The sequence below is a fragment of the Leuciscus leuciscus genome (genome assembly GCF_965113295.1).
Source record: "Leuciscus leuciscus genome assembly, chromosome: 17".
NCBI lineage: Eukaryota > Metazoa > Chordata > Actinopteri > Cypriniformes > Leuciscidae > Leuciscus > Leuciscus leuciscus.
This window is the reverse complement of record NC_138741.1, coordinates 6,890,038-6,906,467: the sequence shown is the minus strand read 5'-3', so window position 1 is coordinate 6,906,467 and position 16,430 is coordinate 6,890,038. Positions and strand designations below refer to the sequence as shown.

General features: G+C 39.6%; 1 protein-coding gene across 2 annotated transcripts in view; it reads left to right on the top strand.

Annotated features, from left to right (window-relative positions):
- Nucleotides 1-16,430, top strand: part of jmjd1ca (jumonji domain containing 1Ca) — a 72,190-nt gene that overhangs the window by 42,161 nt on the left and 13,599 nt on the right. For both annotated transcript variants that reach the window (XM_082143693.1, XM_082143692.1), the window contains exons 4-10: nucleotides 6,908-7,013; nucleotides 10,036-10,160; nucleotides 10,257-10,388; nucleotides 11,570-11,611; nucleotides 11,701-11,815; nucleotides 12,019-13,799; nucleotides 15,030-15,184. In XM_082143693.1, the coding sequence (XP_081999819.1) occupies nucleotides 6,908-7,013; nucleotides 10,036-10,160; nucleotides 10,257-10,388; nucleotides 11,570-11,611; nucleotides 11,701-11,815; nucleotides 12,019-13,799; nucleotides 15,030-15,184 (2,456 nt within the window). The remainder of the gene's footprint in view (nucleotides 1-6,907; nucleotides 7,014-10,035; nucleotides 10,161-10,256; nucleotides 10,389-11,569; nucleotides 11,612-11,700; nucleotides 11,816-12,018; nucleotides 13,800-15,029; nucleotides 15,185-16,430) is intronic.

Sequence of the window (16,430 nt, the reverse complement as noted above, 5' to 3'; positions counted from 1 at the left end):
TCTACTGTATTCCATCCCACTCTATTCTACCATGTTCTGTTCATTACCGCTGTATTCCACCCTACTCTATTGATTATTACACTCAATAGATCAATAGAATTCGGATCTTTTATCCAACTTTTATACTCTAAATTGAAGCGTTAATGTGAACATTGGAAAAAGGGCAAAGCAGAATAGATTTATATCATTACCATATCAGTTATTAGTTGTCATAAAACTAATTATTGGTTATTGATTTAAGCCACATCTTCTGTAGAGTATATGTGCATATATATATATATACAGTACAGGCCAAAAGTTTGGAAACATTACTATTTTTTATGTTTTTGAAAGAAGTTTCTTCTGCTCATCAAGCCTGCATTTATTTGATCAAAAATACAGAAATTTTTTAAATATTGTGATATATTATTACAATTTAAAATAATTGGTTTTCAATTTATTATACTTTAAATTATCATTTATTCCTGTGATGCAAAGCTGAATTTTCAGGATCATTACTCCAGTCTTCAGTGACATCCAGTCTATCACATGATCCTTTAGAAATCATTCTAATATTCTGATTTATTATGAGTGTTGGACACAGTTCTGCTGCCTAATATATTTGATGAATAAAAGGTTAAAAAGAACTGCATTTATTCAAAATAAAAAAAATATTTTCTAATAATATAAATCTTCTTTACTATCACTTTTTATCAATTTAACACATCCTTGCTGAATAAAAGTATTGATTTATTTAAAAAAAAAAAGAAAAAAAAAATTACTGACCCCAAATTACTGACCAGTAGTGTATATTGTTTTTTATACAGGTTTTTTATATGCTTCCACCGTCTGCTATTGATCAGAGAATCTCGCCCCAAACACACACCATTGGTTGAAGAATTGTTGCTGTGTCAACACAGCATGAGACAACTTAAGATGCCTTGTAGATATTTCTGTTCACTTGACAGTGATGTAATTCAGGCTTTCTGAAGAGGAAAGTGCACCTCTCTCTGTCTGTCTGCGTCTGATCTAGTGCTCTCAGTTCTTCTCTTACTGAAGGACAGGTCTTCAGACTCCTGCATTGATTTTTATGAGCACTCTTTCTGTGTGTGTCGGTCTGCGCCTCTATCCTCACTCACTCACTCACTCACTCACTCTCCTCTGTTTGTCATTATCTCATCTACTTCATCACTCTCCCTCTACACCTCCCTCTCTCTCTCTCTCTCTCTCTCTCTCTCTGTCCCTCTCAATCAAGTCTTTCTGTCTCTCTTCTCTCATAACATGCACATCTCCATCTACCTCTCCCTCTCTCTTCTCTCAAATTTACATCATCTATTTCTAACCCTCTGTATCTCTCTCTGGGTGTGTGTGTGTGTGTGTGTGTGGTGGTTCTCGCCATAAGAAGAACAAGGTTGTTTGTTCTCGTCCTGCTTTCTGCACTAGAGCTATGATCTTTCTCTGTACATGCTACACAAACACACTGTGCTCATCCTTTTCAATAATCTGTCTGTATGTCTCTCCCCCCCCCCCCCCAATTTCTCTTCCTGATGCAATAGTTGGATCAGCCCGATGTCTCTCTTGCACATGTTGCCGTGGTGATGCTTGGGCTGTGTGTTAGACTGAGGTCATCTCTCTTCGTATGACTCTATCAGCCCATCCTCTCTCTCTCTCTCTCTCTCTCTCTCTCTCTCTCTCTCTCTCTCTCTCTCTCTCTCTCTCTCTCTCTCAGAGCGTAGAAACGACAGTGTGGAGAAAATGATCAAACGGAACTTTGATTGAAACTGGAATTAAACCACTAAACCTCAAATCTAAGTTGTGGCTCCTGACATTTTAGTTTCTAAAAACAGAACTACATCCATAGCAGCCATGAGTTTAGTTTGGTGCTGTTGTTGGGTCTGTATTAGTGCTTGATTTAGGTTTTTTTTTTTTTTGTGTGTCTGCTCTAAGGGTTAATTGTTACAACTCATTTTAAAGCTCCATTGGTTTGATAAACTTTTGTGACACCCTAATGTATTTACAGGCTTTCATCATATTTACTACATATTTAGAGTCTGCATGTTCAATATCAGTTTATGCATTCCCTGGGAATCAAACTCTGGACCTTGGCATTGTGAGAGCCATGCTTAGTCTACTGTGTGAGCTACAACTTGTATTTTACCTGATATATTCAAGACCAGGGTTCAATTTTAATACCGTAAATGGAGATAATTTCATGCTCTTTTGAAGAAAGTGGCTGTCATCACGACAGCCTTCTTCGCAGTTACACACTATCAGTAGTTAAAATATCCATATGTACTGTTAAATTAGACAAAGAATAAACAGAATAATTAAAATGCATTTATAATAAATACAATTTTCTGTACATCATGTTCATTCCAGTCCTGTGGTGCGTCACTCGTACTCTTTAGTGTCTTTGAGTCACTGTGTTTCTCTGTACTCATGCCTTCATCTCATTTCTCGTGTTTAGGTCAGCTTAGGTGTGTGTGCTCAGGTTGTTTGTTTGTGTGTGTGAGTGAGTATGTTTGGGAGTTAATGAGATTGTGATTGTGTAGTGTGTGTGTTCCATATGTATGAGGGAGACACTTTTATTTTCAGACTGTGTGTGTGTTTGTCTTAAATGATGGAGTGAGTGAATTTCAGATTGTTTAGAGAACTTTAAAAGCAGGAAAACCAGCCCACCAATCAAAGGAAGCCGCTCTGTAACACGCTAATTAACACTAATTAACCTTACCATCATCATTAGCTCAATTTGCCCTTCATCCTGCCCACATAACGCTCTCTCCAATCACACCTCCCTCATCCCCCCGTCTTATTATCTCCTCTCTCATTCCTCCTCCATTCACTACCCCCCTTCCCCTCCTCCTAAAGGCCAGTGAAGCAGAGCTGCGTGTGTGTGTGTGTGCGTGTGCGTGTGCGTGTGCGCCTGTGTGTGTGTTTGTCAAAGAGAGAAATAAGAGTGCAAGCGAGGTGAGCGAGGCACAGAAACAGCGGGAGAGAGAGAGAGACTGTGTATGTTTGTGTGAGCAAGACAAGAAAGACAGTCTGAGCCAGAGAGAGAGAGAGAGAGAGAGAGAGAGAGAGAGAGAGAGAGAGAGAGAGAGATCAAAACCTGCCTGTGGGTAAATGAATAAATCATGTCTTCCCTTCGTCCTGAGAACTGAAGCACGGATGAGTAATACACACACACACACACACACACACACACACACACACACACACACACACACACACACACACACACACACACACACACACACACACACACACACACACACACACACACACACACACACACACACACACACTCACTCTCTCTCTCTCTCTCTCTCTCTCTCTCTCTCTCTCTCTCTCTCTCAGTCCTGCTCTCCCTCTCTCTCATTCCCTCTCTCATGCAGTCTGCTCTCTTACGCACACACCACCTTATGTTTGCTATGCAAGGGCAGATAGTAATCAGAGATGGCTGCTCACACACACACACACACACACACACACACACACACACACACACACACACACACACACGCGCGCGCGCGCGTGGATCACACCTACACAGCTGGGCAGCAGCAGCTTTCTTTGCCCTACTGCGGTGAGGTCTTGTTAATGTTTCGGTGACCAAAATCTAATATCAAAATATGAGTCATTTTTATTGGTCGTTACGATAGATATACTGTATATCAATGTAGTTATTTTTGCTGGAAATGAAGTTATTACCAGGTTCTGAAATGAAGGTGGGCTTGGGTCTGGTTCAATTTAAGTATTTAACACAAAAGACAACACAGATGTATTTAGTAAGGTAATTATAAAATGTATTTCCCCCAAAATGTAAAAAAAAATATATATTACAAAATTTCCCTAAATGGAACAGTTCATTTTTGACTTCAGTTGTTACGATTTCCAGGAAACTTAGTGATGACTAATTGTGATATGACAGCAAAACTAATACTAGCCAAGCTAATATGAAAAGTTTTCAAGCAATCGATGGCAGCAACTAAACAATCAGTAATAAAATAAGAACAAATAAACTAATTACAAGCAATAGGATATACAATACAATTGAAACTCAGAAACAAATGAAATAAACAGTGCTTTAAGATTATCAGGTAAGTCTAACAATAGTATTAGTCTAGTACATTGAAAAGTAGTAAATTGAAAAGTAATCAAATATACAGTAAAATAGTCTTCACTGTATGAATTAAATATACAGTGATTCTTATCAAACCGACTGCAGTGATCCAGTCAAGAGCAGTGAATGAACAAAGGGGACCTAATCAAATATATATTGATACACATCCGATTTTCTCTCGGCTTCTTGCATTCACTTAAGACCTAAATGTATATGTGATTATATGTGTGGCATAACATTTGCATGTATTTAATTGAATTGAGTTGAAACAGCATAAATGTTAACAACACTAAACTTGTTCCCTACATAGAATTTCATCGATGGATCAAAAATAGAGACAATAGCTGGGTATATTGTACCTGGAAATGTCAATTACTTGATATTAACTTGTTCATGGAACTGTTTGATACTGCCTGGGTTGTGTGTGTGTGTGTGTGGTGTGTGTGTGTGTGTGTGTGTGTGTGTGTGTGTGTGTGTGTGTGTGTGTGTGTGTGTGTGCGCTCTCTCTCTCGCTGTCATCCCTCCCCCATCTGAAGCTGTCTGCGTGCAACTGTTGCTTTCCTTCATCTTCATCTTCAACCAAATCTGTTGTGCTGTGCAAGTACAACAGCACTCTTAAAGCCCGTTCACACCAAGAACAATAACTATAAAGATAACTATAACAATAACTATATTAGCGTCCACACTGTTTATTATAAGCGCACTGCAGTTTTGCCGCTTTAAATGCTCGAGCTCTTTAAAGTAGGATGGATTTTGATTGGCTGTCAATGTTTTTATCATTCATCAGTTGGAAAAAAATTGCTCTGAATTTGATTCCAAGTATATCATTTTTCTGTGCCGTTATCAATACAGTTGTGGTGTCTGTTGACTCATTCTTGGTGTGAATGGGCCTTTACTCATGTGGTATCGCTTAATTGGCTGATATCAGAAGCAAATAATTACATTTATGTTATAACTAGTTACCTTTATGATGGCCAGTAATACAAAATAAAAAAACTGTATGAATACTGATATTGTGATCTTTTAACTCCATTGTAAGAGGTCAAGGAAAATGTGTTTTCTCATGATACAACCCCTTGGCATGGCATAGAAACAGAGTATCTAAACATAAAATAGTACCTGATATTTTCTGCCATCTTTATCGAGCGATCCAGATAATTGCAAAAAAATGCTGATATAGGCCGATATCAAATATGGTATGCTGTGCATCTCTAAAATCAAGAGCAGTTTCTGTCACACGTTGATAAATGTGTCATGCTGGATAAACAACACACTCAGTGATATCATTTGTTTCTTTAGTTTGGCTGTTTCACTGTCACTTTAAACAGTTCACACTTTTGCTGTGAATGATTTCTGTTCTCTGCACCTGAGCCTCTGTTAAGTGTGTGCGTCTCTGTGTGCGTGTGTGCGTCCGTGTGTGTGTGTGTGAGAGAGAGAGAGAGAGAGAGGGGGGGGGGGAAGATGATGATGCAGACTCTGGGGTCAGCTGTATATGAGTCACACAGGAGAAATTGGACTGAGGGATTAGACTAGCCAGATGAAGACTGATGGACAGAAAGGAAGAGAAAGAGAGAGCACTGATAACTGTGATTGGATTTGACTGCTGCTTCAAACACACACACACACACACACACACACACACACACACACACACACACACACACACACACACACACACACACACACACACACACACACACACACACACACACACACACACACTCTCTCTCTCTCACACACACACACACACACACACACACACACACACACACACACACACACAACAAGAAATCTATGCATGCAACTGGTCCACTCATTATTGTCTGTGTTTAATACAAAATGCTTTGTTTAATTTATTAAGTTTTAATTAACATTATAGGACATACAAATAAAATAAAATTATAGTTGTAATATTTTTTTTAATTAATAAAATGCAAGTTATTAATGATAAATAATATATGCAATAAATACTACTTGCATAATGTGTTATATGTAATAAATGTTGTTACTTATTAATGGCATTGATTAATATTTATATATATATATATATATATATATATATATATAGTATATTTATTAATCATCAATAATAATCATTTTAATGATTAATAATAGTAATAATGATTATTTATATAATATATTATATATTAAACTTATTCATTAATATTTATTAATTAATAACAACAATCATTTTCTTTTCTTTCTCTTTGCACACATATATTAAGCAGCTTATAGCATTTTGAACAAAACAAAAAAAGTTTGACTTACTGGAGAGCAAGATATTAACCTTGATAAAAAACAATTAAATGTAAATTCCAGACGAATAGAGAGTGTTTGTGTCTGTGAGTGTGTTTTCAAGTGACAGAAAGAGAGAAATGTGTGACGGAATATTTTTTGGAAATATCTAGCCTCTGTGTTTCCTATATTTATGTGCTTTGTGTGTAACAGGCAGAGGTTTTGGGAGTTCAGCAGGAGGTCAGCTTAAATATCTGCTCTACATTACCGTTACGTAATTTCCAGTCTTGTGTGTGTGTGCGTGTGTGTGTGTACAGTGAGGAGGTGTGTCTATTGTGTGCATGGATGAGTAATGCCATGTGTAATAGTGTGTGTGTGTGTGTGTGCGCTCTCTCGCTGTCATCCCTCCCCCATCTGAAGCTGTCTGGTGTGCAACTGTTGCTTTCCTTCATCTTCATCTTTTCTTCTGGAGCTTTCAGTATGATCATAGCAGATAAAATCTTTAGCACTCCTCACAAAAAGGAAAGAAAACCAGAACTTGTCTCATGCTGTGTTGTTTTGCTGTTAAAGGATGAAGTGGGCGATGGAAATCCAGCTGTGAGAGATGATCCGTCTCTGCAGGAACAGGTCCAAGCCTGGCTCAAACAGAACCAATTCCAGAACATTCTTCAGCAAGGTATTCCAGCCTACATTCTCTCTGCTTTCGATTCTTCAGCGGAAAGATCCTTGTAATGTTGATCCGTGTGGAGATCCTGTGATTTGGTTTGTTCTTGGTATCTGTTCAGTTAGTTAGCGATTGATAAGGATGTTTGAGTAAATCAGAGTCGACTGTTTGAAGCCTTACTGTCAAACATCTTTGCTAAGTGAATCATGTTTGCTTGTGCGCAGAGGATTTTTTACAGTACAGGAAGATACATATTTACAGTATCTTCGTCAGTGTCTAGATTCAAATAAAGGTGTACTCCTCGTGAGACCGTTTCGATGTTTTCTTCAGGCACAATATGATAATATGTTAGAAAAATCCTGCAAAAACTTAGAAAAATACTCCTTTTTGAGAGTTTATATGTCATAATCAATCAAAATAAAAATCATAATCAAAATAAACAATTGTTATTAAGTAAATTTGCCCAACTCCAGAGGCCGTGACATGCAATAAAAGGTATATTTTTCCAAGTTAATCAGAGTTTTTGTCCTAATCAACAATGACAGAGATATACAACAATGCACAGGGGATTCTATTTTGTTAAATGGGTTCAATTTTGGCTGGGAACAAAGACATACTAACTGTGTCCAATGACAATGATAATCACAGGTACTGATTATGTGTGTTGTATAATCATAAAAGGGTTTAATTATAGTTTGAATATCATTGTGCATTACTGTAATAGCCATAATGAAAGCAACAGTGGATAACCTCAGATGTGGAAAATAAATTAAAGGAAACAAGCATGGACTGTGAAATCTGTGAACAAACGTGTGTTCCATGACAAAAAAATTACTTATATAGTCAATGAATATATATTAAAGGACTGGTATAATGCCCTTTTCACAAGATGTAAAATATAAATATAAAATCTTTAATGTCCCCAGAGTGTGTATGTGAAGTTTTAGCTCAAAATACCGCACAGATATTTTTAGCATGTTAAAGTTGTCACTTTTTGAGGCAAATGAGCTGATGCTCCCAGTACAGGGGGCGGAGCTACAACAGCTTGTGTTCTTTTACCTCACACAGACATTCACTGAAAATGTCAAAACCTTTTAGCCTTTTATGCTCAAACCATAAAAGGGCTCTATAGCAAAGTTACAATTGATACAAAATGCAGCTGCCAGAGTACTAATGAAATTAAAAAGGAGAGAACATATTACACCGGTTTTAATGGAATTACATTGGTTACCAGTTCACCAAAGGATCGATTTTAAGGTTCTTTTATTTGTTTATAAAACTCAGCACAATTTGGCACCTTTATACATTTCAGACTGTTTATCAAGATATGTTCCTAACCGTAGATTAAGATCCTCTAATGCTAATCTTCTGGAACATTGTACAGTTAAACACAAACGATCAGGTGGTGGTGCTTTTAGCCACTATGCTCCAAAAATTTGGAATTCTTTACCAAATGAAGTGAAAGAGGCTACTAGCATTCATTTTTTTAAAAGTCAGGTTAAGACATACCTTTTTAAAGTTGCTTATGAGTACAATAATATTATGTGAAGTTGTGTATAAGTCTTTGATTTTAAACTGTTATTTATATGTATTTTCTTTTTTATATTGACATTGTGTGAATTTGTTTTTAGGTTTGTGAAGCACTTTGCGTTGCATTCCATGTATGAAAAGTGCTATATAAATAAATGTTTATTATTATTATTATTATTATTATTATTAAACCAAAGTCAGACAATGATGGAGAGACTCAAGAAGAAGTGACAACATGTAGACAACATTTCTGAATGGTTTGTTGGTGAATTTATGTAGCTTATGTGAAGTTATCTTCTAGTCATTGATTAGCATATAATCTTGATGATCTATAAATCGTGTTCCGGGGGCGGGGTTTATGTATATTTTAGGGTTCATGATGTCACTAACCCGGGAGGAATGTCGTGTAGTCCCTACCAGCCGTCTGTTGTCTTTAAAAGCAAATATCTCCCTTTGTTTTGAACTTTGAGCATCATAACTTTGCAGATGTTGTTTATGCTCAAACAGCAACATTACACACTAACTAAAGTTAGAAAAGTGAAATCATATTCAACCACCCCTTTAACAACGGACTACACTTTATTTTAAGGTGTCCGTGTTACAGTGTAATTTTACACTTAAGTACCGAGTAAATAATTAACTACATGTACTTGCTATAGGGTTAGGGTTGGTTTAGGGTTAGTTGCATGTAATTATGCATAATTTATAGTTATTAATACAGTAACTACATTTAATGTGTAACAAGGACACTATTAAAAAAAAGTGTTACCATATGTATATACTCATTTTGCTGCGAGTGTGAGACAGCGCTTGCTGAGAGAGACCCTGCCCCACCCCCTCTTCTGATTGGCTGACATTTATGATTGATTTTTTTGTGGCTTGTTGCCTTGTCGTGTCTAATATGGACAGACAAATTGCTTGTCACTAGAATCTTAGTGCATCGCAACTGGTTCATACGCAAAGGAAATGTTTGTTAATTTGCAACGGTCATATAGAATCTAAATCATGTGCATCACATTTTGAATGTGACTGATCCAATTAAAATTTAAAGTCCAAAACATTTATTTTGTAAGTTGGCAAACAGTCACAAGATTACATGCATTACAGTGTTTTTAGTAATGAAAATGATGTTTATAGCAATAGTAATAGCAAAACAGTCGCAACAGAAATAATATTAATAAAAATATAATAATAATCATAACCAATTCTTCTGCCAAGTTATATAGTTTGTTAACCTTACTGTAGTAAGTACTGGTGCATTATGAATGCTGAATATTTATTTGTATACATTTGTATTTGTAATGTATACATGGCTCATTCAAACAGATTTTAGAGCTGTCCATTTTATAAATAAGGATTTGATTCATTCAAGAACTAGAACTCTAGAACTAGAGTGTTTTCATGATTTGATTTTCTCAATGGTGATTTAAGCATTAGAGCAAGATTGTTTTATAAAATCAATGTTAGTTGTTTGCTGTGTGTGATATTTGCTATTGTGCGACAGGTGCTTGTTCTCTAAAGGGCCTTAGAGTGAAAGTGTTCAGACAGGAGTCCAAAACTCAGTGGCTGCCTGGAGTCATCACACACCACGACCAGAACAACAGAACTGTAGCTGTCATGGCTGACCAGGTGAGACCACATAAACACACATATATATCATGTTGCATATAGTAATTTAATGTAAAAATATGTTTTATATAAAGGTTATGTTTTCCTCTTCAACAGGTTCGAGAGATTGTGAATGTAGATCCTTCGCTGGTTCAGATGGTGTTACTAGATGATATCACCCACTCCTCGCTAATGGAAGACCACTCAAAACGCAAATCGCATATCACCAAGATCAATAGGATTTTTCTTGTGAGTGAAGATACTAGTTTTGTGACAATATTGTCCCCTAAAGCAGTGCTTCTCAAACCTGTCCTGGGGACACCCCACCATTGCACATTTTGAATGTCTCCTCCATCTAACACACCTGACTTCGCACTGTCTGAACAAGCCTGATATAAAAGATCCTCACCGTAGAAAAGCACCTCTTCAGCGGGCGGCATCACAAGATGCAATTGTAAAAGACACAAGAAGCTGAGCTTGTAAGAGAGCCGTCAAAAGAGCTCATTACGGCCACTGATTATTCACTGCCCGGACAAAAAAAGTCACTGTTTGGATTTAAATAGGCAAACACTTAAGAGTCTATGATTAGATCATTATTGCAGAGATTATTATGTTTCTAGCATGTTATATGTTTGGCAACAGTTCTTCTAACCCTAATTGATGGAGTGTGTAGCTTTTAATTTCTTAAACAACCATGTTGGATGACACATCATGGCCATATTCCAGGATGACAATGTAAAGATGCATCAGGCTCAAACTGTGAAAGAATGGTTGTGAGGGAGCATGAAGAATCATTTTCACACATGAATTGGCTCCTCTGAGTCCAGACCTTAAATTCATTGAAAGTCTTTGGGATGTGCTGGAGGAGACTTTACAGAGCGCTGGACTCTTGCATTATCAATACAAGATCTTGACCAAAAATGGATGCAAGTCTTGATGGAATATTCCAAATAATTCTTCATGCTCCCTCCCAACCATTCTTTCACAAATTGAGCCTGATGCATCTTGACATTGTCATCCTGGAATATGAGCATGATGTGTCTTCCTATGGTTGTTTAAGAAATGAAAAGCTACACACTCCATCAATTAGGGTTAGAAGAAATGTTGCCAAACATATAATTTCCAAGAAACATAATAATCACTGCAATAATGATCTAATCATAGACTCTTCTAGAATCATTTGCCTATTTAAATCCAAAAAGCGACTTTTTTTTTGGCCGAGCAGTGTATAATCATACAAATCAGCATCACTGAAATATTTTTTTAAAGGTCTAAAGGGGGGGCACGACCAAAAAAAGTTTGAGAACCACTGAGTTACAATTAAAAAAAGTTCTCAGTTAGGGGTTTGGATTAGGGTTAATAGTATTTATAATTAGCTTTAGTATTGACTTATAGATAGCTAAGTAAATGTTTGTGTTTTTGTCTTCCAGGGCACAGAAAGCATATCAAACAACACTACAACAAATGACCAGGTAGAGACTTTTAACACACTTCCAAATGCATTACAGCAGAATGCTTATACATCCTCTAGTTTAAAACACACTCTGTCTCTGTTCTGAAGGTGTGTAGCTCAAGGCCAGTGCAGCAGCAGTCTGCGCCGAGCGCACAGAACTGCGGCATGGAAGAGGATGAAAAAGAAGAGATGAGGGACGAAAAGAGGAGTGATGAGGGGAGAGGTGAGCTGTAGCCATGGATAATGATTATGATGATATTAAGAGCTCCATCTGTGTTAAATTACATTTAGCTAGATTCATATTTATGGCATTAGCTTGATACGGAGTGCTGTTTTTAATCAAAGTGTTAATGAGAATCTTAGATGTAGCTGTGTAGCTTTTTCTAAGTCAATATTTTTTATCTTGTTATATTTTTTTATTCCTAGATTCTTCTAAATCCAAAAACGGCAATGGTGAGAGAAAAAGGAGGAAAGAAGACGAGGAAAAAGATGACAAGCAGAGAAAGAGATTGAAGAGGTTGAAAGCAGGAAGTGTGTCCGACCTGTCTGAGAACAGCGATTCTGAAAATTCCAGCTGCAGAGTGCAGGATTCATCCTCGGATTCAGGATCAAAGAAACAGCTGAAACAGCGTTACACTTCAAAGAGGCCATTGGACTGTGAGGTTCACCCCTCCCTTAAAGGTGGGGAACCTTCTCCCAGCCATTTAGAAGATAGTGAGACTCAGAAATTGAGAAAAACTCCTCCATCCGATTCTCCTAGTGCATCCTGCAATGGGGCATTCAGTAACACAGAGGCACAGGAGTGTGCTGCTGGTGTTAGTGGTGGAAAATCAGATGAGAAAGGTGATGGAGGAATGACAGAAATAGAGGACAGGAGTGAGGGGGCATCTCGAGAGGACTCAGAGGCTGTGTCTGCACTGCTGGCATCCCAAGAGAGTGAGCAGCTGGTCTCCATTGAAACCACATGTGTGCTGCTACATGCATCACCTCAGGAGTGTGAAGGAGCGGAGGGTGAGCACGATATGTCAACAAATGAGTCAGAGGTCAGAGGGTCAGAGTTCACCCACGCAGAGGCCAGGAGGTCAGAGTTTAACCAATCAGAGGTCAGGAGGTCAGAATTTCCCCATTCTGTGGCCATTACCACCAGCAATAACACTGCAGTCACAGTAGAAGAGGAGCCTAGAGTAGCACCTATTCGATCTCCTGTCAAACCTGGCAGCAAAAAGGAGGATGTGGATTCTAAACAGAGATGTTCTCCAGCAGCTGTGAATGCAGAATATGGACCTGTGATTTCTTTGGAAGCTACCCACAAGCGTAATGTGCACGCCAGTCCTTGCTCCTCTCCCGAGATCATATCTAAAGCTCAGACTGTATGGGAGATGTCCAGACAGAAGCAGGGTGCATCTCTAGAGATGGGCCTGTTGAAAGAGGACACTCCTCTGCCTAAATCGATGGACAGAACTCTTAGCTGCCTTAAAATGGCACCCAATCCGAAAGTGACCTGCTCCACAACTCCAGTTCTGACTCATGCCCCTTCTCCATCCCCAAACCGATCCAGAACCCCTACACTTTCGCCTCCCGGTACACCTAATTGCACTCCCACTCCAGACAAGTCCACCAAAAGTCCCCTCATTGTGGACAGAAAGGATCCATTCACGATATACAGAGACCCTGCGTTAGTCAGGGCGGAGCTTGAGGCCCACCCCACCTACATCCAGCCCCCTCACACTCCCCCAAACCCCAAACACCACCTAAAGACGCCATCTCCCTCCTCCAGCTCACCCAGCCTTACCCCTGCTTCCACCCACAGCAAGCTACTGAGTCCCTCCCCTCATCCTGCACATATCTCGCCCATTCCCCTCCACTCCCAGCCTCCCCTCTGCTCCCTGAATACACCCCACTCAACCATCCCTCACCCACACCTTCTTCCATCCCTCCTGCCTGCACTGCCCCCATCTGCCGCAATCTTGGCTGGACATCCTCGAATCGGAGCCTTGGGACTTCCTCACCATCCTTTAGCCCTTCCGGGTAACTCGTCTCTTCTGGGCCAGACCACTGGTGCAGCTTCTTTGGCACATCTTGGCCTCTATCCCCTCTTGTGGCCTCCTTTCCCCAATGGAGCCCATAGCTACCCTGGACTGGGCCTGCAAGCATCCAAATGGACACATCCAGACGGCGCTGGCATCTCTGACAGCAACGTGAGAAGGGTAAGTGACTCCCATATTCTGGAGTCAGTCATGATATTAAGCTTGGTCGGAGCTGTGGTACAAAGTGGGTTGCTCTGACACATAAAAATCTTGTGGGGACCTTGGTTTGAGGGCTCCTATGACTCCTTTTGGTGGCTCAGTGGTTAGCAGGAAGTCAGATGGTCTTTCTGTGTAAAGTTTGCATGCTCATGGGTTTCCTCCGAGGGCTCCAGTTTCCCCCACAATCCAAAGACATGGAGGAAAGGTGAACTAAATTTTCCGTAGATGTAACTGTAAATGTGTGTAGTGGGTGTCCAGGATGTTTCTCTGCCTTTGGTCTGAGACGCTTGGATAGGCATCCCCATGATCCTACATAGGACAAGTGGTTTGGAGAATGGGTGGATTATAGACTGTCATTTGAATAAAATAAAGAATTGGATTGGATTGGATTTTAAGAGTTTCATATTTTAAAAGGGTTGCAAACAATGCAGCAAGTTGTATTGGTAGCACATACCTGGTGTTATTCCTGAGTTGTTGTGTGTACAGATTATATTTGTGTAGGTACTTATGAGATCATAGCTAAACCTCATGTTGTCACGGACACATTTAGATGAAGCGGAGCATGTCCCATGAGGTGTGCATGCTGGAGAGAGAGTTCCCCTTCTGCTAATACTGTTATAGACATAGTGGGTATTATCCTGACTCCTCAGAATGTCATGCAAGTCAATGATGCTTGTGTAATATCATCTGGTTTAGTTTTAAAGCCCAGATAAAACATCAAGAGGCAGGTTATGGTATTATGGACGCATATATTGCAGTAGGTTGTTTGCATTGTGACTGGCTGAATAGAGATCTAGGGAACAAGAAAATTACAAAGAAAGCTACAACAAGAGATGAAAAGAATGATGAACTGAAAGAAAGTCATCCAGGCAGAAGATTTCCCCCCTCTGTTTTATTTATATGGTATCAGAACATCCTTGAGTCGTCTGTAACCAACTATTCATCTGTACATGTATTATGGATATAAACAAGATTGTGTTTATCAATGTGTGTGTGAGAGTGTACACTTGTGTACGCGAGTTCTCTTGTATACTAGGAGGGGATTGACTTATGTCCTTGCACATTGTGTATCATTTATTTATTTTTTGTCTCCCCAAGGTTTGAAGTCCTTTGACTTCTCTAAATCGATCCAAAACAGGTTCTATAAATAAATTTGTCTAAAACTCTGTATGTTTGTCTATGTGGTAACAGAATCCCCCAAGCCATTGGCTTTCTCAACCCACCCCTGTTACTAATGCAGACGGTCAAGGAATGCAACCCCCACTCCCCATCCGACCCTCCAGTGCGGACCCTCAGAGAGCATCTAGGAGCACTCAACATTGCATGCCTTCCTCCAAAACCACAGAGTAAGTTTTTTTCTCACTCCTGCACACATTTTTTGTTTGACTTCATATCATTGTTGTAATAAATTAGTTACATTCATATAGCGCTTTTCTGGGTACTCAAAGTGCTTTACATATGGTAGGGGGAATCTCCTCAACCACCACTAATGTGCAGCATCCACCTGGATGATGCAACTGCAGCCACATTGTGCTAGAACGCCCACCACACACCAGCTTATTGGTGGACAGGAGACCAATCAATATATATGGGGATGATTAGGAGGCCATGATGGACAGAGGCCAATTGGCAAATTTGGCCATGATGCCAGGGTTAAACCCCTACTCTTTTTCCGAAGGACATCCTGGGATTTTTAATGACCACAGATAGTCAGAACCTCTGTTTTAACGTCTCATCCGAAGGACGGACTCTTTGACAGTATAGTTGTCCCCATGACACACAACCGCCTCTCACTCACTCCTCTCATTCGGTTGAATAGTAGTGCTTGTATTACACATGATTTTAGTCATTTCTGTAGGTTTCGCACACTCACACCAAAAGCGTGCGCACCATTGATCTATATAAGTGGCGTTAAGGCCGATTTATACTTCTGCGTCGAGTGTACGCCGTAGTGTACGTCGTAGGCTACGCACGTATGCGACGCCGTCGTGAGCATTTATACTTCTACGAATGTCTGTGTTGCTCTGCAGTTACACCGCCGAAACGCTAGTTGGCGCGGGTGGGTTTTAATGTTCCACTGTGTTTACATTCCTTGCGGTTTTGAGTTTAGGTTTCTACGAGCAATGGCGACTGAAGGAGTCATACAGATGGCTGTATTTCCGCACTTCTTCAAGCAATCTCTCGGTCACTTGGTCTATTTCCATGGCTCTTCACTGATCTTCGGAATTTAAAAATGGCGGGCGGGCGGTGCAGAGTGCAGAAGATCATTCCGGAAATGCGTAGGAGGAAACGCGATGCTATCCAGCCGACCAATCACAGATCTTGCGGTCCGCGTCGCCGCGACTTACATAGTTACATTTTTCCACGTAGTTACATTTTTGTGGAGATGCGCGTCAGGGTACGGCGAAGGGTACGACGTATGGTACACGTCAATGCGTATGCTACGCCGTACCTTCTACGCGCACCCGACGCAGAAGTATAAATTGGCCTTTAGCTGCCTCTCAAACTGCTCGCAAGAAGCAAATTGACTTCTTTTTCATGGTTTATTGCACTTAAACTGTCAAATACATACAAAATGATGTCTAAATTCCA